The sequence below is a fragment of the Dermacentor variabilis genome, chromosome 8, assembly GCF_050947875.1.
Source record: "Dermacentor variabilis isolate Ectoservices chromosome 8, ASM5094787v1, whole genome shotgun sequence".
Classification (NCBI taxonomy): Eukaryota; Metazoa; Arthropoda; class Arachnida; order Ixodida; family Ixodidae; genus Dermacentor; species Dermacentor variabilis.
Genome location: NC_134575.1, coordinates 105985924 through 106011337, shown reverse-complemented (window position 1 = coordinate 106011337; position 25414 = coordinate 105985924). Strand labels below are relative to the sequence as shown.

Sequence of the window (25414 nt, the reverse complement as noted above, 5' to 3'; positions counted from 1 at the left end):
CGTTGCATGTGTTAGTCGTTCTTGTTAGTGGTAGACACGCTGGTGCCTTTTACGGCGTCGCATAATTGACAAGCAAAAATTTACGGCTCCTAAATTAGTGTGAGATACGTTTAACTCCTTTTCACTGGTACACAAAATACAAAAAGTAAAGATCTTGCTCTAGTTGCATCAGATTTCTCAAAGCTAACCTTTAAGGCCCTGGCAGTTGGCAGAAATTACTACTTTACGAGCCTGGTGTCATGCACAGTAGTTAATGGTGATACGTATAAATTGCACGGATAATAGAGACAGTACAGGACAATGTATCTGTGCTATCGATGATATAATTGTAACAGGAATTAAGTCCATGCCACCATAAACACATAACGTTTTCGTCGTAATTATTATTTATATTCTTAGCACGAATATTTACCCACAAGCATTAAAGGTATAACTAGTGTCACCCATCTACATAAGAGGTACAAGGGTTATGCTCATCAGCTATCGTCTTGTGTCAGTCTTCTGAACTATATCGGAGATCTTTGAAAGTTTCATACAGTGTAGACGAACTTCTTTATAGATAAGCACAACATATTACCGAAGCGCCAGTACAGCTTTCAGAAGAACAATTCGAAATAGCAAGCTCTCGCAATCGTTTAAGATAAAGTAATAGCAAATATTGAAAACAGAATATATATGGTTGGTCTGTTTTTACTTATTACAAGGGCCTTTGACTGCTTAAATAATCATATATTCCTTAAGATGTCACAGTTTGGTATAAGGGGGATGGCATTATAAGTCGTTGAAATTTATTTGGTTGATCATAATCAATTAGAGTACATAATGAAACAAACTCCAAGCTACTACTGACCCAAGGTGCGCCACAAAGATCAATACTAGAGTCCCTTTTCTGTTTGGCTTTCGTGACGGACTGAGTAAATATATCCAATTTCTCGGAAATTATCATATACGCAGAAGATACCAATGTATTATTTGCATCGAAGGAGCTGTAGACACTTGAAACTATTGTTCATAATTACTAGTCATCTTTCCTATGCTGGCTACGGCAAAGTCATATGTAGCTTAACACAAAGAACACTACAATACTATATTTGGGCCAGTACATAAAGTGATTATCAATGAGTTAAAAGTTGCATTTGACGCAGAGCCTATGTTTAGATTTAATATTGAAAAAAAAATGTTCGCCTATTGCGGGAACAGCACCTATAATGACATTTTCCCATCAATAATTTAGCATTTGAACTTGCAAAGTGTGTGGGTGTTTGTGAAAAAAGCCGCCTTGATGCTAGAATGGTTGAAGTAGCATGTACTAACTTCTTGAAAGTTTATTGAGAATTAAGTATGGCGAACGACAACACAAGGAAATTACAAAAAGGATATCCCTTGTGTTCGCAGCACCCTTTCCTTGCAGGAAAGGGTGCTGCAAACACAAGGGATATCCGTGCGATCTGAGAACGTCACCTTTATTCTTAAGGCACGGTATGTTAAGAGGAAATCAAACTATTCTGAGTTACTCCAATTAGTACATCAGAAATAAACTATACATAAATAGAAATACTCATGAATCGCTGCTAACTACTCAGGCGAGTGAAAACTACATATGTCGCTGAAACGAATTATTGTAGAAAATAATTGAAGCTACAGCAAATAACATTGCCTCTCAAAAACTCGATACAAAGTTCAACTATGGCATCAGTCTGCACCTCTTTTAGGAACAACTAAAGATATATTATTAACCTGCAGGTTCAGGTTCATTTTCTCCCGCTAAGCTCATTTTCTTCATTACAATGCACATGAAAATATTTGCTTAATACAGAGCTCATTCGTCATGTTTGACTGGTATTTCGTGTTTGTTAGATTGATTACTACACTGTAAGTAAGTAAGCTCTTTTGCACTGTAATTATTGTTTGGTGTTCTTCTTATTTTATTTTCCTCTGCCTTTAATAAAGGATACTCGCGAATGTTGCGGGGGTTTTCTTATTGTTATTTTACTTTTGTTACTTTTCATCTTCTGCTAAAAAAGAACATCTACTTGCTGTGACTTACTACTGTGCATTTTGAGGCAGTATTTTTCTGTACAACCGGTAGAGACCTCGGCCTGGTCTTGCTAAACGTTTAGCTTCTGTGCTTTTTTTGTACATTTTGGGAACATAAAGCATCTGGATTTATGCATATTACACGCTGTAGGCTTCTCCAAAATTAAATACCTTAAGCGGAAAGCATCCCATTTGTATTTTAGCAGTTTTTGATGCTTCTTTCATCACAATAAATGAGCAGAGGTTGTCCCCAAGACTTCTTTGCGTTCAATATACCCGTCTAGACCTTGAAGTTGTATCCATTGCGTAGAAGATAAATTGACGTACCTGCAAGGCTTGAGCAAGGAACAATTCGTTCTGAAGCCCATAAAATGTAGAGCAGTGTTGTAAACACGATCGCTATATTCTGTTTCATCACTTTCCAAGTGCTTTTGTATAAAATATCTCGGCTTCCTGCGTCAAACAAATAAATGTAATAAAATATATTTACTTTTCTCCCGTGAAGAATGTTATAGATATTTTAGCACGTGCGAAGAAATAACTTGCTGCACTGACCATTGTGCAATACATGCAGCTTATCACAACGACTGCAATGTATTGATGCGTTTAGCATTATTTGGGAAATTCACCCAGTTTGCAGTATGCGTCTGTCTGACCGCATCCAACCTATTTAACGTCAACTCGGATCCCTGAGTAGTTCATCTTCTAATGGGCTGAGAAACGCGCTGAGGGAACTGAGTGGGATGAGAGACCTGCGTTCGAAACCCACCGTCTTAACAACTTGGGCCTCTGGGTGCGTGCAGCTCTTCGATTAGCCTCTTCGGCGCAACTTAGGCCACCGGTTATGCGCCACTGGGGAACGTGCGGCTTTTCAGTAGCGCCTGCTCGGCTGGTTCATAATCCCTCCTACTGAAGTATTTGTTTCGCGCTGATATGTAGCCTCTAGATTTCAATGAACGCCTTTCATGCCAAGTTCGGCCACTGAGTATTTGCCACTGGGTTTGTTCCGCTATTCAACGTGACTTATTTCACATCAACTTGGATGACTGGCATCCCGATAACCGCGTTCTTCTGCCGAGTGCAGGATGGCGTGTTACAGTTTGTGTTCAACGTTTTCCGTTTGAAATGAAGAAAGTGAAAAGTGATTAGGTACGTAGAAGCGTTTTTGACAGGAATTGTACACTAAATAAAATGGTCGTTGAGAAACATTTTCTGCAGAGCTCGTACTGGCACTCAGGTTGTAGCAACGAGCTTGCATCCACTTAATGAGGAGGACCCTATAGCGAGATATGAAGGCTTGTCGCCCAATCAGTCTATTTTCTTACTATTTCTATGCGTTTTGCTTGTCACTTGGGCACAAACTGAAAGCAGGGAAGGCTGGAGGTGATGGGGGAAGTTGAGAGTTGATTGACGAAGAGAGGGCCGAGACCACGCCACCCATTGCTTGCCTCTTGTCTCGACCAGCTATGGAGTCAAGCCTGAGAAATGAATAAACAAACGTCTAACTTGTGAGGCGGCATATTTCAATGTTTCAAAAGGAGCGCAGAAGCTATTAAGAGGAAGCTTAAGCTCGAGCCGATTTTGATGCCGCCTATTCAGATAGACGTGAAACACTATGCATAAGCGCTTTTTAGCTATAACCTATTGGCTGATTTGAATGAAAGTTATTGCATTTGAGAGCGAAAGTTTAAGTCTACTGATTTGGAAGCAGAATTACCTACATCACTTTTGTGCGCTTTAGATGTACAAAAAGGGGAAATGGATAAAATAGTAATATCGCTTTGTATTGCTTATTTACAGAGTTGAAACATGATAGTTTCGTTTTCTAAAAATATAATATTTTCAACAATACGCATTTTAATATTCACGCCCTAGATTAAGCATTGGCCACTAAGAGTCACTAGATTTTAACTTTTTCTTTTAATGCAACCAACTTCAGGAAATTTGTTGCAGTTGTTACAGAAAAAAATATTTCTCCCTGACCGTGCATTTAGATAGGAGCGCCCGAGCTAAAGCTTCATCTTCGAACAGGAAGTACCAGACACACTTGTTGAGTGACTGCGACGTTGTAGAGCTGCGAGCACTGCCAAATAAACTAAGACCGAGACTTTACTCTATTTGGCTGCTGATGAAGATTCTGTGGCGCGTTGTGTAACGTTCAGAATGCCGATAAAGCTCGTTGCGTCAACGGGCACGGGGACGCCGTGAAGACCTTCGTAGCACCGAATGGAATATTAGCATTGACTACTTCGTCATCAATCTCAATGAATTTTGGCAGCTGATAAAGAGAGAAGTTACGACCATTTGGAGTAGTAAATATTTTTAGCAATCTGTGTACAGACAGACAAATACCCGACAAATGCTAAAAAGGCATGTGTACGACAGAGCGAAGGATCACAGAGCGAACGCGGAGTGCAGCGGCGTTTGAAATTCGAGACAGGGAAGGTGGGGGAGGGGGGTGCACCGGAACTATCAGGTGAAAAGCGGAGGGGGAGGGCAAATAGAAAGCGTGAGAATAAAAACGTAGTGCGGCGGCGATGGTTACGAGAAGGTGCCTGAATAACGCGCGTCGTCTGGCAGGACTGTCCGCGGCGGTTGCTGTGAATCGCGCCCACGCGTCACGCCCGCGCCACACACGCGCTGCCTTTCGTGATATAAAGAATAGAGAGGCAGTCGCGCGACTCTTCGCTTGGTTTGCAACGTGCCGCGAGAGACAGATTATCCACGCCAGCCAATATATCGCAAAGTGAAAATCCGTGTAGAGCTGCGATCAAACTTCGCATTGGAGAGTATCGTTGAATGAATGAATGTGTGGTGTTTACTGGCGCAAGGGCTAGGTATAGCCAAAAAGCGCCAAGCCAGTTTTGATGAGTTTGCAGTGGAGTTATGTGTTTTATGAAGTTGATGTGACGTGGCTGAAAGGGGCCTTAAAAATGGTCGCTTTAACGTGCATAAAGTCTATGTGTATCAAGATAATGGCGATGACAATAGACGTGTACTATGAGCATTAAGGTACATTGCGAAATAATTATACGGTATACAAAATATGTAAGATGCTAAAATTGACTGGAGCACCACGGCCTCGTTAGAGCCCTTGAGACACAAGGGCCTGGAGACATGTGCTATACAAAACAACTATCACAGCAGCATCCTCAAGAAAGAGGATGCGCTACGAATTTAATGGGCCTATAACGTGTAGGACAACATCATTTAAAAACTGAGGTCTGATTTGGTGTTAAAGAACGGTTCATTACCAAGAAACATAGCCTGGTGAAGAGGTACGCAATAATGATATGCAAGAGAAAAACGTTTCTTTCTTTCAGATTCGGCTTTCCGACACTCCAAGAGGACGTGGAGCACGGTCAGCCTCTCACCACACCGACCAGAGGTTGGATGTTTATTCCTAGTAAGCAGAAAATTGTGGGTACCAAATATGTGCCCTATTATCAGACGACAGAATATGACATCTGTTCGCCGTGATTTTGTTGTGGATGGCCAAAAACCGAACTGTGGCTTTATAGCATGCAGTTTATTATTTATTTCTGCGTTCCACATGCGTTACCAGTGTTTTCACAGTTTCATAAGAGAGGCTTCAGATCTGTGACAGGGACAGCAGCCGTAGGAATAATAGCTAGTGGTGTGAGTGATGTGGCCATTTTATTAGCTAGTACATTACCCTCAATGTCTCTATGGCGAGATACCCAACATATTACCATAAGTCTATGTCATAGATAAATATTGCAAAAAAGTGAGTAAAGATCAATGAAAACCGGATTTCTATGCTTTTGTAAAGAAATTGCCGCTTTTACAAGACTTAACGAGTCTGTGAATACTATTGCTCTGTCGAGCTATATATTATATTGATATATTGAAACCGCCCATGGGTACGTTTTGCAACGTCTACGTAATGGCTTTTGTTTTCGATCAGTAAAGAAAAGCGCCGAATTCATCTCTCTCAGGTCCTTAGTATTGTCAGCCAGGTGCTGCTCACATCGATCTTCTAGAAGTGCATATTCATTCAGGAGACAGTAATGTTTCTCGGGAGATCTGCGAGATATCGAAGCACACACCAGAATTCTGTAAGCATATTTGGCAAGTTGGCGGCACAATACGACGTACCATCGTGCTGGTATTTCTATGCTTAGCTGTGAATGTCCATTCGCTCATAAATGGCTTGCGGGTTAAGAACAGATGCATTACAAGAACAATTCAAATTAATGTGCTTTACCAGTTCCAAGGGCTTATGGCAAACTGGTCGAAACGACATCGTTGGATTGGATTGCACGTGTTCCAAACTTGTTTACCCTTCGTCTTCAATACCAGCCCTTTGCTCTGCATTCTGGGCGAAGTTCGTTATTCGAAGCCGTCAAACAATCTGGTGACCATGACAAGTCGCTAGAGATTACAGAGATTAGAAGTAAAGTCAGGTTTATTGCAACAGTCATGTTGGAGTTACATGGTGATAGTATTACAGTAGGAGGACCCAGAATTTTGAAAAAAGAACTGCCAGGGAACTTTCTATGATTACATATATAGAATTATTTACAAACAGCAAAGTATGGTCAGGTGAACAATAAGAATAATATTTAGCTAAGTTGATTATCTAAACAGGAAATTAGATACATAAGTCAATGGTAATGCTAAATATTGAAAAAAAAAACGTGAAAAATAATGCAAAGCGTATAAACAAGCAGAATAACAACAAATTAACAAGACTATTTAATCCGACGTGAGAGACCAAACACTCATCATTATATATAATATTTATTACTTATGAAAAACAAAAGGCATATACCGCAAAATGACAAACATATGGATCTTTAATTAGAAAATTCAGATGAGTCGGCTAATTCTCGCATTAAATATTACTTGCTACGTGCGGAGAATGTATGGATGTTGCGCGATGATTTTATTTCGAACAGTAATGAATTCCATATAGCTATGCAAGGTAAGAGGGCTGTGAACTTGCCGTAATTGGTCCTCACGGCAGATAAACGAAAATTGCTACGCTGGGAAAACCGGGTGCTGTTGGCAATGTGTTCAGGATCAACGCATTCAATAAAGAAGGGACCTACAGGACAGTGACCTACAGGAAAAATCAAATGGGCTGAAACAAATTAGTCTCATAGCTTGGTTCTGAAATCCCTGCAACATTTAATGTGCGTAAAATACGTATTGGCCCACGGCGATACACAATACGAAACATGGCTATGAATATAAGCAAAACATAAGGATCGTACGATGCGAGGTGGAAGGTAAGTTCTTACCTTGATGATAATGTGGATATCAAATGCAATCGTTTTCACAAGTGACTGGGTGTATCCACAAAATTTTAGTTCAGTATCTGAGATAACACCAATAAAATGCGCTTCATTCGAAACCTGTATGACGTAATCACCACTGCGAACAGGAGGTGGGACGTAGAATGAAATTCGCGGGGAAAGGGACACCATAAATGCGATTTTAGTGATATTAATGGGCAGTTCATTATTTTGGCACCATAAACATGATATTGATTAAGTCTCTGTTAACGTTAGACTGGAGCGTGACAATTTATTTACTGGATGTAACGATGGTCATTCCACCAGCGTGAAGTATGCACTTTGTCTTAGCAAGAATAGCGTGTAAATCAATTATAAACTTCAAAAATAAAAGTCCACCTCAAATTGATCCCTGTGGACTTCTACGTTAATTATCCTTGATGATGAGCGATGACTTGTACCATTTGAGACCGGTGACTCAAGTAGTCTCTAATAAAGTTTAGTGAAGGACATGATAGACCAAATGATTCGAGTTTAACAAGTAGTATGCGATGACTTATGGTGTCGAAGGCCTTCATCAAATCGATGAATACAGATCGCACAATTAGAGCTCTGTCTATAGCTTGCTTAATTTCTTCAGTTAAAGTAACAAGTGCCGATTCGGTTGAATATCCTCTGCAAAATTCGTGTTGCTAAGGAGAGAAAAGGTAAAATTTTTTAAATTAGCGCAAGTTTCGAGAGTTGGATAGCTTCTCAATCACTTTACGAAAAAATGGAGGAAACAAATTGGCCTTTAATTTTGTACTTAGGTCTTATCACCTTTCTTGAATACAGTTACTGTTTTACTAGCTTTAAGACAGCTCGGGAACACCCCTACAGAAAACAGTTGGTAATGACCAGTGCCAGAACTGACACTATTTCATCCGAATATAGTTTTATTTTACAATGATCAATATAGTCTAAGCCAGCGCTTGTATGTCATGACCTGATGTCATGATGTCATTCATGACTTGTATGTCATGAATATGTCATGACTTGATGGACTTCATCTGCAGTCATGGAATGCAGATATAGACTCACTACATCGGGATATATTAGGTAAAGGAAGCACCGGCTGGGGTGTATCTATAGATGTGCAGAAATGCTAAATGAATTCATTAGCTATTCTAACAGTATCAGTATACATTTCGTCGCCTTGCTTTACTTAATGTGGTGTCTGAGCATTCATTTTTGTTCAGAAACTCTTTAATAAATTTCCCACGGCGCGTTGGGTTGGTTGTGTTTTTTTACAATAAGACCCCGATAATAATTTCGCTTAGGGTGGCTGAATAAAGAAGATTATGTTGCAGAATATTTCTGAAAGTGGAACTTTAATGCAAGGTTAAAAGACTGCGACTTTATTTTTTCACGGATGTTATTTTTTTTTACATTAATGGACTTAAACAGAGAGTTACTAATCCATCGCTTTCTGGGCGAATGAAACCATTTCGTTACATTAGTGTAAGCTGTGCAGTTTTTTATACACGTAGCTATTGTCTCATAGAAAGAGGCAAAAGCCTTTTCTGCGGAATCCCCCTTAATCACCGATCTCCAGTCTACTGCACAAATTGACTGCATACATTTGACCGAGTCAACTCTCCGCTTTGTCAGTGCATTATTACTCTTTCTTCTTGGAGCCCAAAGTAAAGAGAAAGACTATGGTATGTAATGCAATGATCTAACATTCCTGCAATGTGATCAGATATATGTTGGAGATAATATGATCAATTACTATACTCAAGCCTAGTAAATTGTTTCTATTTGGAGCTGACATATCGGAAGAAAAGCCAAGGCTATATAAACAGTGCATGTACTCTCAGCATGATGCACTATCGGGATTGATGTTAAAGTGAAAATCACAACATATAAGAATGTTCTTATTTTATATTACCCTGTTATTAAGAATGTTGCCTACTTAACTGCAAAATTCTGCATACGAAGGTGATGGTGTTATACCTATTAGCTGGTACAACACTGTGAATTAATTCAAGCCAAACAGATTCACAGGGAATACTTTTACATTTGATATCAAGAAAACGCGTGTATGTTAAGGACAAATTCACATGTATGGCACTTGCACTACCATGGCACAATTTACGATAACAATATCCAGAATGTGATAACTCGGTTATCCATACGAGTGGCCTTCATTGCCAGGTAACCATATTTTAGAGAAACATGCGATAGAAAATGATGATCAAGTAAAGAAAGGAACACAAGAAGATCATCATGGCGCTTTCTATGACTGCGGATGTTTAGGTGCCCAAGCGATACTGCAGGTGGCTTCTCGTGTAATGACTGTGTCGTTTGTTGGCACGAATAGATATCCAGGGTGATTCGAGGTCGGTTTAAAATGAGAAACGACAGCATATCTAACGAAATATACCAAGGTCTTCTGCACATGCAACTCGAAACACGTGGCTGTCATCGGTCATCTGGACTTTGTACAATTACTGGTCCGGAGGTGCTTTTTGCTGATGGGCTCTTTTAACCGCCAGGACCTGCGCAAAAAAACTCTTCCACTCTGGTATGAGATTGTCGTTCGCGTGCACAGGTTTGGAGTCTGTGCTGTGGACAAATCCTATGTTCGCGGTAGACAGCCGCCACATAGGATTTTCTTGCGTTTTTTTAGTAAATTCAGCCTTCTTATTTTGCGAACGGGATCGCGCAACAATGTGGCTTCCATTTTTCGTGGGCACGTGGTGTGCAGTGTCAGAAAAAAACGCAATGCCCATAGCACAAGCAGTACGGTTATTCCAGACGAGCCATCTGGGATATCTAATAGCGATCTCTGAAAAAGTTTTCCTTGTTCACGAGAACGCTAAATAACCACGTCTTTCCTAGTTGGTAGGATGCCAGAATTAACGCGTTCTTATATCTCAGTCCGCAAGGATTCACAACCGCAAATCATGTGATCCGGTACGACCACGTGCAGGGATAATATATTAACAATAAGTAAACTCACTGTTCGCATGTTTCATCAGGTATAAGCAGCATCTAGAATGTCTTTTTGTGTAGCATGACTAGTCACTAACAATAGTTGTAGGAGCTTCGCTGCAATATGGTATCTATAACAATGTTAACAACTGCACTACATCAAGTATACGGTAAATATCGTGTTTCTCGAGTAAGAAGTGTTGCGTTTATATATATATATATATATATATATATATATATATATATATATATATATATATATATATATATATATATATATATATATATATATATATATATACACGCTTTTGCTACCCGCCTCCCGTAGACAAAGATTCGCCGAAAGGCTATTTCACAAGGCATTATGCTGGGCTCATGCGATGTTGTATGTGCAACATATTTGCCGTCACCCTAACCCCTTGAATTTGTGATGCTTTTTATATTTCTAGTTTGACATAGAGTGTAAAAATAACGGCTGGCGATTATGAGTTCTTTTACCCAAATACTTGGGTTTCGCCCACAGCAACGCTTGCGTATTCAGTGCCTGCATGTTGCCAATGATTTCACTAGTTACCCTGGGTACGTCATACAATTTTACGAGCTTGTGAACACATCGATACCCGAAGATAACAAGCAAAAGAAGTGGAAAATACGCATTGCAGATGTTGCTATCATTGGGCCCTTGCATTGTCAGCGAAGTAATCGAGCTCTGCCAGAGCCACAACATGGTTCACAGGCAACGCCTCCGAACCAGACGCCCTCCCACTTAGGGGTTAAAATGGAGTGTATCGACCGTATGCCTTAAAGCGAGAGCCGCGCTAGAGATACAAATGATCGACGTCGATTGTAGCCTGAATTGCCTTCCCACTTCGTTGAGTACATGCACAGTGACGTCTGGCACCTTCTGCAAGATTGCCTTCCGCTCTGAAAATTCTGTTTCGTTCAGCAAGTTGTTTGAGCGCGGCCTGGCAATGCAAATGCGGGTAGTGAACAAGCTAGTGCCGGTCTCTTTCCATGCCAGCCTCACGATGTAGGGATATTTCGCCGGCGCAAATGCAATGTAGCTCTTGTGCACGTGCTGAAGTCAGAGTCATTGCGTATGCGACTGCATCGCTTAACCCCTCAAGTGAACGAAGTTGTCACAACAACCCGAATTAGATTGCAGTGTCCTCGCGATCGGTGAACACTTTTTATTGCAATAATCTCAGCTATCGGCACAAGAACGAGTGTCACAGCTAGAAACAAGCATACGCACTTGACTTGAAAATTGCAACAGCGCAAACACATGCATCCACAAAGTAACGAGGACGACACACAAGCACCAACTCGCCCAGAAAGAGTTTTAATGAAGCATACGCACCCCATGAGGAGAAGTCCATGGCGGTAACTCGCCATGCGAGATATTGCCCTAAAGATATGCCAGAGATCCCATGTATTGTTAGAATTCTTATAAGCGAAGGTTTGGTGAGATGGTAAGACAAAACGGCGCATGCCGATAAAAGGCGCACTGCGGACTTCGGTGGCAAATGCGTCTACCGACCACCTCCAGCCGTGGTGGCGGACTTTGCAGAAACGCGATAATATGGCAGCACCGATCGCAGCATCTATAACGTCTAAACGTTGGGAGGAAGCAGAAAGCTTCACGAAGCGCCAGCCTCCTAACAGCAGCAACATTTCAAATCAAATCAAGTAATTTTTTCCACTAATGATACCTAATTGTTATTTCAAGTTAAAAGCTACAAAATGTCTCAACTGTACACCAAAATACCTTGCATAGCAGTAGCACGGAACCATTTACACAACGTATTTCGTGTGAACAGGACAACGGGTAATTAGATATCGCAGAAAGAGGCCTTCGTCTTGCAGTAGACATGAAATATTCTACTGCTGCTGATAATGCTTCATGTAACCAATAAAATATTCTAGATATAAAATAATGCATTGTAATTAATCACATTAGATACTGTGAAATGTCACTATGATCAGTAACAGTAGCAAAAAATATCTACAACTATGTACTTAACGCAATTCTTGTTAACACTAAAATAAAAGTGCCGCATAAATATGGAAAATACATTTCAATCAGAGACGGCCCAATATAAACATTTACAACTGTGAACCGAAAACTGTCATTAAGTTTCAAGTATCAAATCGAATATAACATTTAAAACGTACACATATATTTGCAGCTGGAATCTCTATTTCGGTATAATTTGGTGTCATGCTGGCACTTTATAGTGCAAAAGAGACAGCTATCACGGACAGGTGATCCGTTTCAAACAAACGTGCACCAAGTTTCATAAACACAACTCTCATGTAAAATCTCCCGATAACATTAAAGTCTGCCTCATAAGACCCCCCCCCCCCCCCCCCCGAATGGTTGCCGTAGGACTAGCTTGGCAGACCTAAGTGAATGGTTACCGTAAAAGCGCCAGAAGATAAGGAAAAAAAATCAGACGATGTGCTTTTGTGCTGTGCACACATGTTGCAAGAAAACAGGACATGGCTGTGTCGTAAAACATAAAACGACGACATAGCTATGCAGAGAAAAACACGAAATGAACGACTACGAAGGAAAACCAGAGGTTGTCATGCACTCTTACGCCGCGAAAAAAAAAAAAAAATACCTTGCATAGCCCATTTTCTTTCTGCATTGCTTCAGAAAGATTTTGTGGTGGACACACTTAGCCATACTTAACTATATTTAACGACAATTTATTTATCGGATTAAGAACAGTAACCACCCCTAAACAGTAGGTTGTCGAGAAATATTTCGTTGCTTCTGAATATTCCAAATACCGAGCAACTCTTTTCGAACACGAATTGAATGTTAACTATCAACTATTCGTATTCGCAACCCCAAATAATGACCCGCTCCTAGTTTGATTAGATCACATTGAATACTGTTAAATATCACTATGTTCAGTATACACAGGGTGATTAGTTTTAAGCTCATAGAATTTCTTTAAATGGGAACACATATCGAACTAGTTAGCATCACTATGTTCAGTATACACAGGGTAATGAGCTTTAAGCTCATAGAATTTCTTTAAATGGGAACACATATCGAACTAGTTAGCAAAAATCTATTAATTACGTTTTGAATTACTTCACAGCACAAGTTAGGATTTACGGATTGTGGCGAGGGAGTTTTCAAAGCGCATCCACTTGGAACGAATGTCTCGAGAGGCGTTCCACTATTTAATAGTCTGGGGAAAAATGACGCTTGGAACGTAGATGTACGACATGAATATTCGCCAATTTTTTGTGCTGTTGTCCCTTCTTCTGGATATGTACGTGGAGGGTTGAAGGTACACATTTCCCGATTTATTGCCACCTCTTCACGCACCAATTTATTTCAAAAATAAACACATAGGAAAGCTGCTCCGGGGATTTAGAGTGTCCCACGAGACACGGCGCTTTAGACCTGTAACACTAACATCATGGCCATACTTGTCAGTAACAAACCGCACAGCACGTTTCTGTATTGCCTCCAACTTTTTCAGAAGAATTTTAGTGTTGGGGTCCCAAACAACCGCAGCGTACTCTACAATGGACCGAACATTAGAAAAGTACAGAAGTTGTCTGACATTTTGAGGGGCTTTCTTTAAAATTCCTTTTAATGAGATCAAGAATACGTCCGGCTTTTAAGGTGATTTAGCCCACATGTTCATTCGACGAAAGATCTGAAGAAAAGAAAACAACATATTTTGGCTAATCTACTTTCTCGATTAAAACGGTGTCTATATTATAGTTGTCGAGATCGTTAGTCCGTTTTCTGCTAAAGTTCATATAGCTACATTTACTGAGATAAATGTTCATGTGCCATTTACGGCACCAAGCAAGTATTCGGTCAAGGCCCCCTGCTGGGACGAAGCATCAACGTCACCGTATATGTCCCTATAAACCACGCAATCGTCCACGTATAAGCGTATTTTGGATGTAATAATCAAGACGCTGTCATTGATGCATATGAGGAATAAAAGCGGTCCATAAACAGACCATTGTGGTACCCCCGAAGTTGCAGCGGCAGGTTCTGATTCATAGCCGTTTATAACCATCTTTTGTAAGCGACCCGACAATTAATTCTGCAACCCCGTTAAGCACGGAATCAGGGCGGCCAATGTAACACATCTTAAGGAGTAAGGGAGAAAGGAAAACAGTATCCAACGCTTTTTTCAAGTATAATAAAATGCAGTTCACTTGTTTTCCAGCGTCAATAAAGGCAAAATAATGGGAAAATTCAAGCAGCCGGGTGACACACGAAAAGCCCGCACGGAATCCAGGCTGGACACTGTTGAAAAAGTTGTTCTCCTGTAAGTGGTGAAAAATGGTCTAGTATAACACATGTTCCAGTGTTTCGCAACACACAGACTAGTAGGAGATGGATCTGTAATATTTTGCATACTTACGGGTACTTGCTTTACAAACTGGTGTGACATTTGCAGTCTTGTCTTCCAGTCCCAAGTTCACCGGAAGTGAGGGACAATTTAAACAAAGTAACAAGGTATTTAGAAATGACGGATGTATATGTTTTGAGCGCATAAGAGGGGATAAGGTCAGGTCCAGTTAGACAGTTTGGCTCCAGGTTACACGGAAGTTTATGCACGCCTTGATAGGACACTCAGATTTCAGGCATTTCTTAGTTGAAGTTATGATCGGGTAAATCATGGGCATCAGGAATAGGTGCAGAAAATACTGACTTAAAGTAGTTATTGAAATGATTAGCCTTCCCAATCTTATCAGTGATGTCCCCATGGGTGCCTGATATTGTCGGTATTGAACATTCCTCTTTGCCATTTCACTTAACAAACTTCCATATCTCTTTGGGAATTTCTGTGAGCTCGTTTCCCAATAATATAAAAACGAATCTTTTGCTACCTTAATCTTCAGGCTAATTTCTTTTCCTAAGGAATCAAGAGTGCAGAATAACTCTTCATTCCTTTCAGCTTTACACCTGGTGAAAAGCCGGCGTTTCTTCTTTAGTAGAGCTTTAATTTCTCTGGTGAGTCACGGTTTTTTTTTTAGATGTAGTAGAGATCATTTTGGAAGGGATACAAGCCTCAGTGAAGTCAGATACTTGCCCTTGAAACATTTCCGCAGTTGTTCAACGTTATATGTTAATCGCAGTTCAGAAAACAGTTGAAAGTCCTCCTCCAGGGCCCGTATAATTGGATGCTAGTTTCTTCCTTGGCACATGAACACTTTCCGAGGTCGTCCGATAACGTGTAACGGACGCTTACAAGAAATATACTCTAACAAAGCATCATGGTCACTGATACCAGGCACAGGACATATAGATTGCAATAGATTGTCTGAATTGGAAAAGGTCAAGCGTGAAAGCGCAATCCCCATATCGCCATGTTGGGAAGTCCACGTATTGGTAGAGCCCATTAGTAGCTATCACGTTTGTGAATTCCACGGATAGTGGGCAGTTTGAAGTTGGAACGGGGGACACATCACCCCTCTAATTTGAAGCATATGGAAGGCGCCCGCAAGGAAAATCTTTGTTTTTAATTTTTGAATTTCCTGGGACAAAATGTCAGATAGCACTGGAGAGGTGTTGCTAGGGCTAAGGTAGAAAGAACCAAATGCAGTACGTTCGCCACCAGGAAGGAAAACATTGACCCAAAGAATTCGCAACCACTGGCAGGAGCCAGAGGGGTATTGGGCCGACTTTTATTGACCAAAAGAAAAACGGCGCCAAGATGCGCGTTGCGATCGCAACGGTGGACATCAAGTGAAGGTGGGAAAAATTCGGAATTATTGATGGTATCGTCAAGCCAAGTCTCTGCGCCGATTACAATATCTGCCTCAACTGCAGTGGTTAAGGCAGTCAGTGCGTCGCTCTTATTTTGAATGCTCCGGCAGTTGACAAGCAAAATATTGAACGGTTTTGGATTTGTGGTATCTCGGCACGAGGTTGTCGGCACGTGCTCGGCGGTGTCTACTACGTTTGCGCGATCATATAGCTATCTTTTTGCCTGAACGACTGCGTTACTTTATTGCGTCATACACATAAGTACGTCCACCTTGGAGTAGCTTTTTAAAACGCAGCCGAAGTTTACTCTCGTGTTGCCTGGCAAACACTAAAAGTTTCCGTCGTGCAAGCCGGACAGACGCCGAAAAGTCTTCGGGAACGACAAAATTTGTGTTTCTTTTAGCTTCGCGCCGATGGCTAAAATTAAATATTTATCTTTAAAGCGGCCGAATTTAGCAACAATCGGTCGATTTTTACTTGGCTGGAAGCGACCGATCCTGTGCGTCCTTTCCAGTTGATTGTCCTCAATCGTTATGTTCAAGGACTCGGCGCACAAGGTAACAACGGCGTCCTCAGATTCGGCCTATGTCTCCGATTCGTTGTCGGTAATTCCGAAGAATAGAAGGTTATTTCTGCGCAACTGATTTTCAGAGTCATCGGCACCCGCTTTCACCAGTACCAGGTCCTGAGCCACGCCGGGGGCGTTGCCCCGCTGATTTGCCAAAAACGAGGGGTTGCCTTCAGAGCTATTTTTTCCTTTTCAAGGCACTTAGCCCTTTCCTCGATGTTTTTCAAGTTAGATTCGATACCCTTTTCGCATTCTAGTATATCTGCCGATAACTGCAACTGCCCCCGCTCAATGCGTTGTAATGTTCCCGAAAGAACTGAATTTTTCGTAGGCTCTGTCTGTATCGCAACTTCAGCGACGCAATCAGGGCCTGGGTTGGTCTGTATATCCCCAGATAATAATAGAAGCATGTTCATGTTAACAGCCTGATAAATGCAAAGCAGGCACATTGAAGTGACACGTTGGAACAGATAGCGAGAGTCTTTGGGGCACGACACCGCTACAAGGTAGCGATCTGAACTTCGAAAGCCCATACAACCCTTCAAAAAACTAATCCGGGTTACAAGCAGCCATGAGTACGTGCTCAGCACGGTGTCAAGCACTACTGTCAGGTCCGTTGAGTGCTCCTTATGTAGTCCCACTGGTGTCGTCCCTAGTTACCAGCTGAAGTCCGCAACCATGCAGACGTTTGGCGGAGCCAATCCGTCGAAGTGCAGGAATTCACGGTCACCGACGTGGCCAGGGCAGTGCCATTGCTCGTCGGCAGGGGTATCCTCAATCGTCGCTGGAACGTGTAAGGCCATGGCTGGGCGGCGTGTCCAGGCAAGAAGGAGCACCTGGATTATAAGCAGTTATGAGTACATGTTCAGGCGTGGTGTCTAGCCCCACTGACAGGTCCGTCGAGTGCTCCTTATGCAGTCATACAGGCGTCGTCCGTAATTACCAGGTGAAGTGCGCAACCACGCCCACGTTTGGCGGGGCCACTCCGCTGGAGTGCAGGAGTTTACGGTTGCCGACGCAGCCAGGGCAGTGCCATTGCTCGTCGGCAGGGGTGTCCTCAGTCGTCTCTGGAACGTCGAAGGCCATGGATTGGCGGCGTGTCCATGCAAGAAGGAGCACCTTGGTTATAAGCAGTCGTGAGTGCATGCTCAGCGTGGTGTCAACCCCCCTGATGTAGACTTTGCAATCAGCCCAAAGCAACAGTTTATTCTTTTTCGTGACGCATGTTAGTTTTCAGACATTTTACAAATAACAGTAAAAGAAGATCTTCCTCTCACACCTTGTGGTAGGTGGTTCCTCCCTTTCAAGAAGACAGCCAGTAATACACAATATGATTTGTTTATGTTATTAGGGCTCTATTCCTAATGGAAAATTGGAATGATCGACAGACGTGCCGAGCCACCTCGCTCGACAAGGTCTCTCTTCAAGAAGAGGCTGTTAATGTGTGTAGTGTGTTTGCAACCTTTTATCCCGCTGCTGACTAGATTTCCCATCTAGACCCTTGTTTGTTCGCCCAAAATTTTGAACATTTATTAGACTGCGTAGCAAGTATGCATTTGTTTAGTAAGTGTGTCCAAATGTGATGTAATAATTTTCAGATCGCATTACTCATAATTCAATTGAATAAAAATAAAAGGGCTGGCGTGGCTCAGTGATAGAGGATCTTAATACAGCGCCGCAGGCCCGGGTTTGATCACGGCAGGAACTAGGCATTTTTCTCTCATTCCCGGGAATAGCTGCCACAGAGGCGGCAGCAGAGGAGGCACTAGGCAGCATCGCCAACGGAAATGGCTATTGGAGTGAGGTCGTAACAGCTCAAGCTGGAAGAGCAAGCAACTTTCACTGGGATTCAAGCCCATCGTACGCGGGGAATGTGCAGTTTGGAGTACAGTGCGTTAACCACTGAGCAATCGCGCCACTTTCTTTTGTTTCCGTGGAAATGTCAGTAACATAGGGCAAACACTGTTTGAAATAAATTTACACATACACACGCACAAAAACTGTACAGTGTGTAGAAAGTCCAATGGAATTTCAATATTCGGGCAAACCTACACAACTCTTCATGAAGACAACGGGATCAAAGGTTTCGATCATGCTACGGACTTAAGGAACTTCTCGAAAGACTGACCTTGTCGAGTGGGCTAACTCAGCGTTTTTGTAGATGACGGGACTCCGACATATTGATACTGGTAACATTAAGAAATGATATGGCGGTCTATTTAAACAGGAGGAATGTCATGCCGTGACATGACGTATGTAGTTCTTTTTCTACGGCTTCATGTTGTGTACATTAAAAAATACGCAGTTCCGCCCGAGAAGTGAAGCACCGATTGCGATAGCAAATTAGGGAATAGCTGTACGAAGTAAGGATAGTAGTTTTATCGGCCGTATAAACTTGTAAAGTTTCGCTTATTACGTAAATTAACAAAGATAGAATGTGTAAGCGTGACTCAACGAGGACGTAGAAAGAAACAGACGCACAGAGACAATGCTGTCTTTGCATGCCTGCTTCTTTCTACATCTTTGTTGAGATGCGCTTACACATTCTATAGTGGATTGAAACCAACTAGCCCGTCAACGTATTATAACTAAGTTAGGGAGCACGGTGCCACGCGCCCACAGGTAAACATGAAGACATCTCGCTCGATCAGAGCGGAAACAGTCTGTGAAAACGCTGGAGTTAGGTATTGCGGCAGCAGCCGCACGGCGATTGAGCTCCGTGCATCTGTCGTTTCAATGCGAACGAAACGTCGAAAGCACAGCGCATACGTAGCTACCGGCACTACACGAACTCTGCAAACATCGCAGATCGCTTTGAAAATGAGGCTCGCGTGGGCGCGCACTTTGGCCACGTCGCAGATAGCTTTCAAGACTCACGAGTGCTTGCCACGCGTCCCTATGGCGTCCGCCAAAGGCGTATACTACGGCGTCGGCGATTAACATGTTCAACATCGTTGGCGACGCCGTGGTTGTCTCCACCCTGTACGGAGTGGCGGGCGAGGCGGACCTCGAGGCACTCTAGCAGCCGTCGAAGAAGAACCGCCTCTTCCCTAGGGTGACTCCCCTGCCTCGCGCGCGACAGGAGAGGACATGCCCCTGGAAAGAGCTCCACGCTCGCGCGCGCGAGATTCAACAGCGTTCGCCGGCGCACCCTCACAAGCTTTCACTCACGCGGAACCTCACGGCGACGGCGAAGGCGATGCGCCTCGAGTGTCCATATAATTGCTATCGCAATAAAGTATAAAGCGTCACAACAAACAGTAAAACAATGTTCTGAAGCCAATGGTGCATCGAAAAAGTGTGGAAGTTATATTACCGGGCACATATGTACTTACTTTTCACGAAGATATGCTTTTAGATAATGGCGGAAGTGTGCCGCTCCTGGGTCCGCTCCTGGAGATATACACGTGTACGGATACTGAAAAGTACATTTTCACAAAATAAACGCAAATACAGCGTTCGCTACATCGATTCAGGGAAAATTTCGTCGTCAACATACACAAACGCTGGGCAATTACAACGAAGCACTCCGGACAGGCTCTGATATCTATGCGTGTATCGCATAGATATTGTTCTAGACAAGATCGTTGCATGTGGGCATGCAATTGTTCTCCTGTCACGTTCGAGAAAACAACGTCCTTGGTACCAATGACGCGTGCATTCCAATAATGGTGATCATGCTGAAGCACGGTAGATATAAAAATACACAATGCGCCGAGATGCAGGCGGCTGGTAGAAAACAACGCCGAAAGCATCTGTGGCGCGATTGCCCCCGAGGACATCACAAAAGTCACCACTTGCTGTTTACAGCAGCAGCTCAGATATTTCATTGGCGCTAAGTGCGCAATATAGCAGCACTAAAAATGTGCTGAAAAAAAAAAGTCCCTCAAATCTCGCAGGTGTGGGTGCGTTATTTCGCTCGTCACATCGGCTGTACAAGATTTGCTGGCTTCAGAGCGGATGAATTCAAGGGCAAGACCTTGAGAATGGCTATTCGACCCTTAGAAACACGAAGCATTTAACAGAGAAATATCTTCATTCACCTTGGATGTAACAATTACATACACAAGTAGGGAATCAAAAACTGCAGTTTTGTCCGAAAGTCGATGCACCGATTGCGACAGCAAATTAGTAGATAGCTATTCGAAGTAAGGATAGTCGTTTTATCGGCCGTATCAACCTATTAACATTCTCCTGATATCTTAATTACCAACAGTATAATGTGTAGGCGCGACTGAACGAGTACGCCGAAACATAAACACAGAGACAGCGCTCAGATTCTGTTATGCACAGCACAGATTCTATTATGGATTCGAACCAACAAACCAGTCAACGTGTTCTAGCAGTATCAATAAGCACAGCGTCACGTGTGCAAAGGTAAACGTGAATATATGTCGCTCGATGAGCGTGCATGCTCGCTGAGAAAATGGAGTGAGGAATAGCTGCTGCAGCAGCGACTGAATTTACCTTCGTGTATCCCTCGCCTCAAACCGAACGAAAGGTCGAAAGCACAGCGCACGCGAAGCTACTGGCACTATGCGCACTTTGAAAACATTGCGGATCGCTTTGAAGATGAGGCCCGCGCTCCGCATGCACTTTGGCCACGTCGCAGATTGCTTTCATAATGCGGCGCCAGCACGCCCGTGCTCTAACCTGCAGCAGTCGCCGTAGAAGATCGCACCCCTCCCTCGCCTCACCGCCGTGCCTCGTGCGCGACAAGAGAGAGCGTGCTTCCGGCACGCCTTCCCAGCTCGCACACACGGGATTGAGCCACGTTCGCAAGCTCATCCTCGCACGCTTTCACTCGCACATGCAACCTCATGGTAACGACAGAAATGCGCCTGGAGTGTCGATATAACTGCTACCGCAATGTAAAATATCGTGCAGAGCAAGTTAGTATTTAAAGGTCATCACAACTGCCGCGATGCCAAAAGATCGGGCAGGTGGTGCTTTGGATGCTGTGCTATTTAATGTAAGAAACGGAGAATGTGACTGTGTGCACAATTTCTCCAACGTGTTACACTGACTCCAACACTGCCTCACCATAATAACAAACAAAATAAACGAAAGTAAACAAATCTAACATGGCTGCTTCCATGCAATAAAACAGTCAACCGCGAAGAAGCAATTTCATAAAGATATACATTGTTGCCGTGTCCGGAGATGGATAAGGGTTTTAATTTTAAGGATCACTGAGGCAACAAGACCGTGGAACACGTAGAAGCAACGTCGTTGGCCACTTGCTCTTCTCCCGCTTCCCGTGTTTTCCACTGGCAGTGAACCTTCGTACTATTCCTGCTCAACCAGAAGGGGCCAATCGAGCGTGTCACTCCTGCTTCCTGCATGTGAACACATTCAGGCGGACAACATGCGTCACTTCAGTATTGCATGAACAGCAGCCATAGATGTACGAGCGAAACCGCTGTCCGGCAAGTAATACCGCTAGGCATTCTTGTTCCGATCAGACTCGCTTAAAGAACGTGTTGCGTGCGCTACATGTTCGTTGTTGCTAGAGCGGTGAGCGAGAACGGCACTAAAGCCTACGCCACTTGCGTCTGTGTGAATCTCTGTTGGAGACGAAGAATCGAAGTGGCCGGAGTATCGGCTGTGAAGTTAGCAAAAACATCAGCTGGCGAAAAGCGGCGACACAGTTAGGAGTCCAGTAAAACAGAATGTTCTAACACAGAAGTTTCTTCAGAGGCTGAGCGACATTCGCGAAACCGGGTGTAAAGATCCGGAAATATGAGTAGCGCCCTACGACACTACGAATCTATTTCACAGATTTAGGTTGCTCGAATGATTCAATGGCGGCCGTCTTCTGCGGGTTCGGTCTATTGCCATCTTTGTCGACGGGATGTCTAACACTACTGTTTGGCAATCGCCAAAATGGCATTCTTTTTTTTTATTGAGCTGAAGACCAGCCTTTCGGTACAGTTAAGTACAGTAGAGAGACGAGTGTTGTGCTCTTGGAACGTGCATCTAAAAATTGCGACATCATCAAGGTAACACATAAAAATCTGCCGTTTCACAGCGCACAGAATAGCATCTATGAATCTTTCGAATGTCGCCGGTGCACTGCCCAACGCAAACGGTGTAACCTTGAATTCGTACGACCCGTCAGACGTCACGAATGCTGTCTTTTCTTTGTCAGCCGGGTGCATTTTAATTTCTCAATAATTGGCTCTCAGATCCATGGACGAAAAGTAGGAAGCGCAATACAGACAGTTGATGGCGTCATCAATGCGGGACAGCAGACAGGCGTTTTCTTTGGTAACAGAGTGCAGTCGGGGATAATCAATGGAGACTCTCCACGTACCACCTTTCTTCTTCACAAGAATGACGCGAGCGGCCCAGGGACTCCCCATTTCTGTAATTACTCTCTTTCCTAGTACCTCTTAGACTTGCTTGTAGATGGTGTTGCTCTCTGATGATGCCAATCTGTAAGGTTCGTGCCGTATTGGATGGCCAAGGCGGTTTTAACCCGATGCCGTATTCGAGACGCTGGAATTCGACATTTTGCTGCTTTCTTAAATCTTCGAAACCTTCCAGTACTTGGAGAGTACACCCAGGACTGTATGACATTCGCTTTCGCTAAACGGCTTGCTGATGATTTGTAGAAGTTTCGAATCTTCTGAACGTTGCCAACCTAGCTGAACATTCTCGCCTGCAGCATCAACAACGCAACCATCGTCTTAGAGGATTCGTATTCCTCTCCGCAGATCGTAACAAACTTGTGGAGGTACGCAGTACGTAAGGTTTCTTCTTAGTTATCACCAAGGCGCAAAGACCGTGCAAATCCTAGGAGCAACGCCGTCCTCCACTTTCTTTTTCCCACTTCCCGTCTTCTCAACTGGCAGTGATCATTTGCAATGATATAAATCTAGAATATTTAGAAAAGGGGAACGGGGAGTGCTACAGCCAGTCCAAGCATATATTTAAACTCCACAATTCGACATTCACAACATACAGTACCATACCATAAAGAAAGGAAGCTACGCACAGCGAAAAGAAACAGCACCTTTTTTTAATCCACACTTTTATTTCTGAAATATTGCAGGGCTAATAATTATCGTTGCACCAATCTATACTTTTGTTTTTGAAACCTTAACAATAACATCCCTTTTTGTACGACCACACTCCCCTCCAATCCAACTGCCCTATAATCACTGCCTTCCTGTCCGGTTCGCATAGTGGGCACGCGTAATTGTTTGAGAAAAGAGCAGGCAAGCAAGAATAATATGGTGGTCTTCGAAATGGGAGAATGCTTCTGTTTAAGTAAACATTTTCAGAGGCAAGGAATCGCTGAGGTTTGCCGCCTTATTATTATAATAGTTTGTAAACGTAATAACACCACCCTATTCCTACTGTGATTGTTCCATGGCACCACCTTTCTGTTTTGAATTAGTAACACACGTGTTGCAACTGGCGCTGCTAAAGCACGCTTCCCTGAAACATTATAAATAATGTACATTTATGGCAGTTTTGATTCCGTATTTTGTAAGTTTATCTTGCGATTTTTAAAACCGGTACTTTTCTGCCCTGGCATTCTACGTAGCAATGACAACGCCATAATGAAACTCGCAAGGCGCCATGGCGTTTTCGGTTGTACAAAGATCGCAAGCGGGGAATATGAAACCTCGACCTATCGCCTCTTGTGTAGCAGTTGCTTATAGAGGGAATTATTAATTACCCGAGACTAGGGGCACACACTTGGCAAAAGTCACACTCGAGCTTACAAGTAAAATAAATTTTTTACGAAGTCGTTGAGACACAAGGCTGAGGGTATACATGAAAAGCATGTGTCTTCGCTCTCTTTTGATTGACGACAAAGCTACCGCTGCTTAGAAATGACGAAGTGGAATATTCATTATTCTTGATTAGGTCTTTAAAACCGAAGTCTGAGTTAATGTATGAACAGAATCTCTCTTCGCTGTCTTTTAAATGATGTCAAAGTGCAACGGCATATAAATTAGGAGGTGTAATGGATTAGTTTTTTCATAACGCCATCGACACACAAGGCTGAGTGCATATAGGAATAGGTTGTCTCTTGGCTGTCTTTTGAGTGATGACAAATTACAATAGCATAAAAATTATGAAGTGGACTGCATTAGTTGCTTGATAAGGTCGATAAGGTCGCAAGGCTGACGCATTTAAGAATTGTGTGTTTCTTCGCGGTCCTTTAATTTACGACAAAATTACAACGGTATATAAGTTATCAAGTGGAAACTTACCAACCTTAACGAGAGGGCACACTCCGATGCTCGAGACATTATTGACCGCCACGGAACAGCTCTCGAGGTGGACGCAGACAAGAATAGGCTAACGAGCTACAATGAAATAACTAAGGCTTTCTATCTAGCGTGGCTAAGTTTCCTTCCGCCTAACAACTGGTTATGAAGTGCTCAAGCAACCACGTGGCGGCAACTGCAAACTAATACTTATCCAAACTCACTAGCATATCATAGATTCCTTGCTGGGATCTATCACGACCGCACCTGGAAGGTTTGCGGTTTTGAACCTGCTACATTAAGACATATGCTCTTGGCATGTGAGCCAAAGACAATAGGCGTTAATCGCGGTGTTCTCTTGGCAAGGTGGGCCAATGCCCTGCACAGCTCCACGCTCACTGACCAAATCTGGGCCGTCTAACTGGCCTGCGATCTGGCGACTAGGCAAGGCGTGGACATCCCGACGTGGGAGACCTGAGCCCGGGTCATCAATCTGCAGGACACTCAATACAAGTTTTTACGAACCAACAAACTAGTCGAGAGGATGTAAACTACCATTATTTTCGGGCGGCCTTCCCGCTGG

General features: G+C 42.9%; 1 protein-coding gene across 3 annotated transcripts in view; it reads right to left on the bottom strand.

The window, feature by feature from the left end:
• Positions 1–21300, bottom strand: part of LOC142591214 (uncharacterized) — a 93735-nt gene extending 72435 nt beyond the window's left edge. For 2 of the 3 annotated variants that reach the window (XR_012830392.1, XM_075703575.1), the window contains exons 1-3: positions 21071–21300; positions 19939–20021; positions 2365–2490 (exon numbers count right to left, since the gene is read on the bottom strand). Coding sequence is in view for 2 of the 3 variants with exons in the window: in XM_075703575.1 (XP_075559690.1) it covers positions 2365–2452 (88 nt within the window). In the remaining variant the exon portion in view is untranslated. The remainder of the gene's footprint in view (positions 1–2364; positions 2491–19938; positions 20022–21070) is intronic. The other variant, XM_075703576.1, reaches the window with a different exon arrangement.
• Between the last annotated feature and the right edge of the window lie 4114 nt (positions 21301–25414).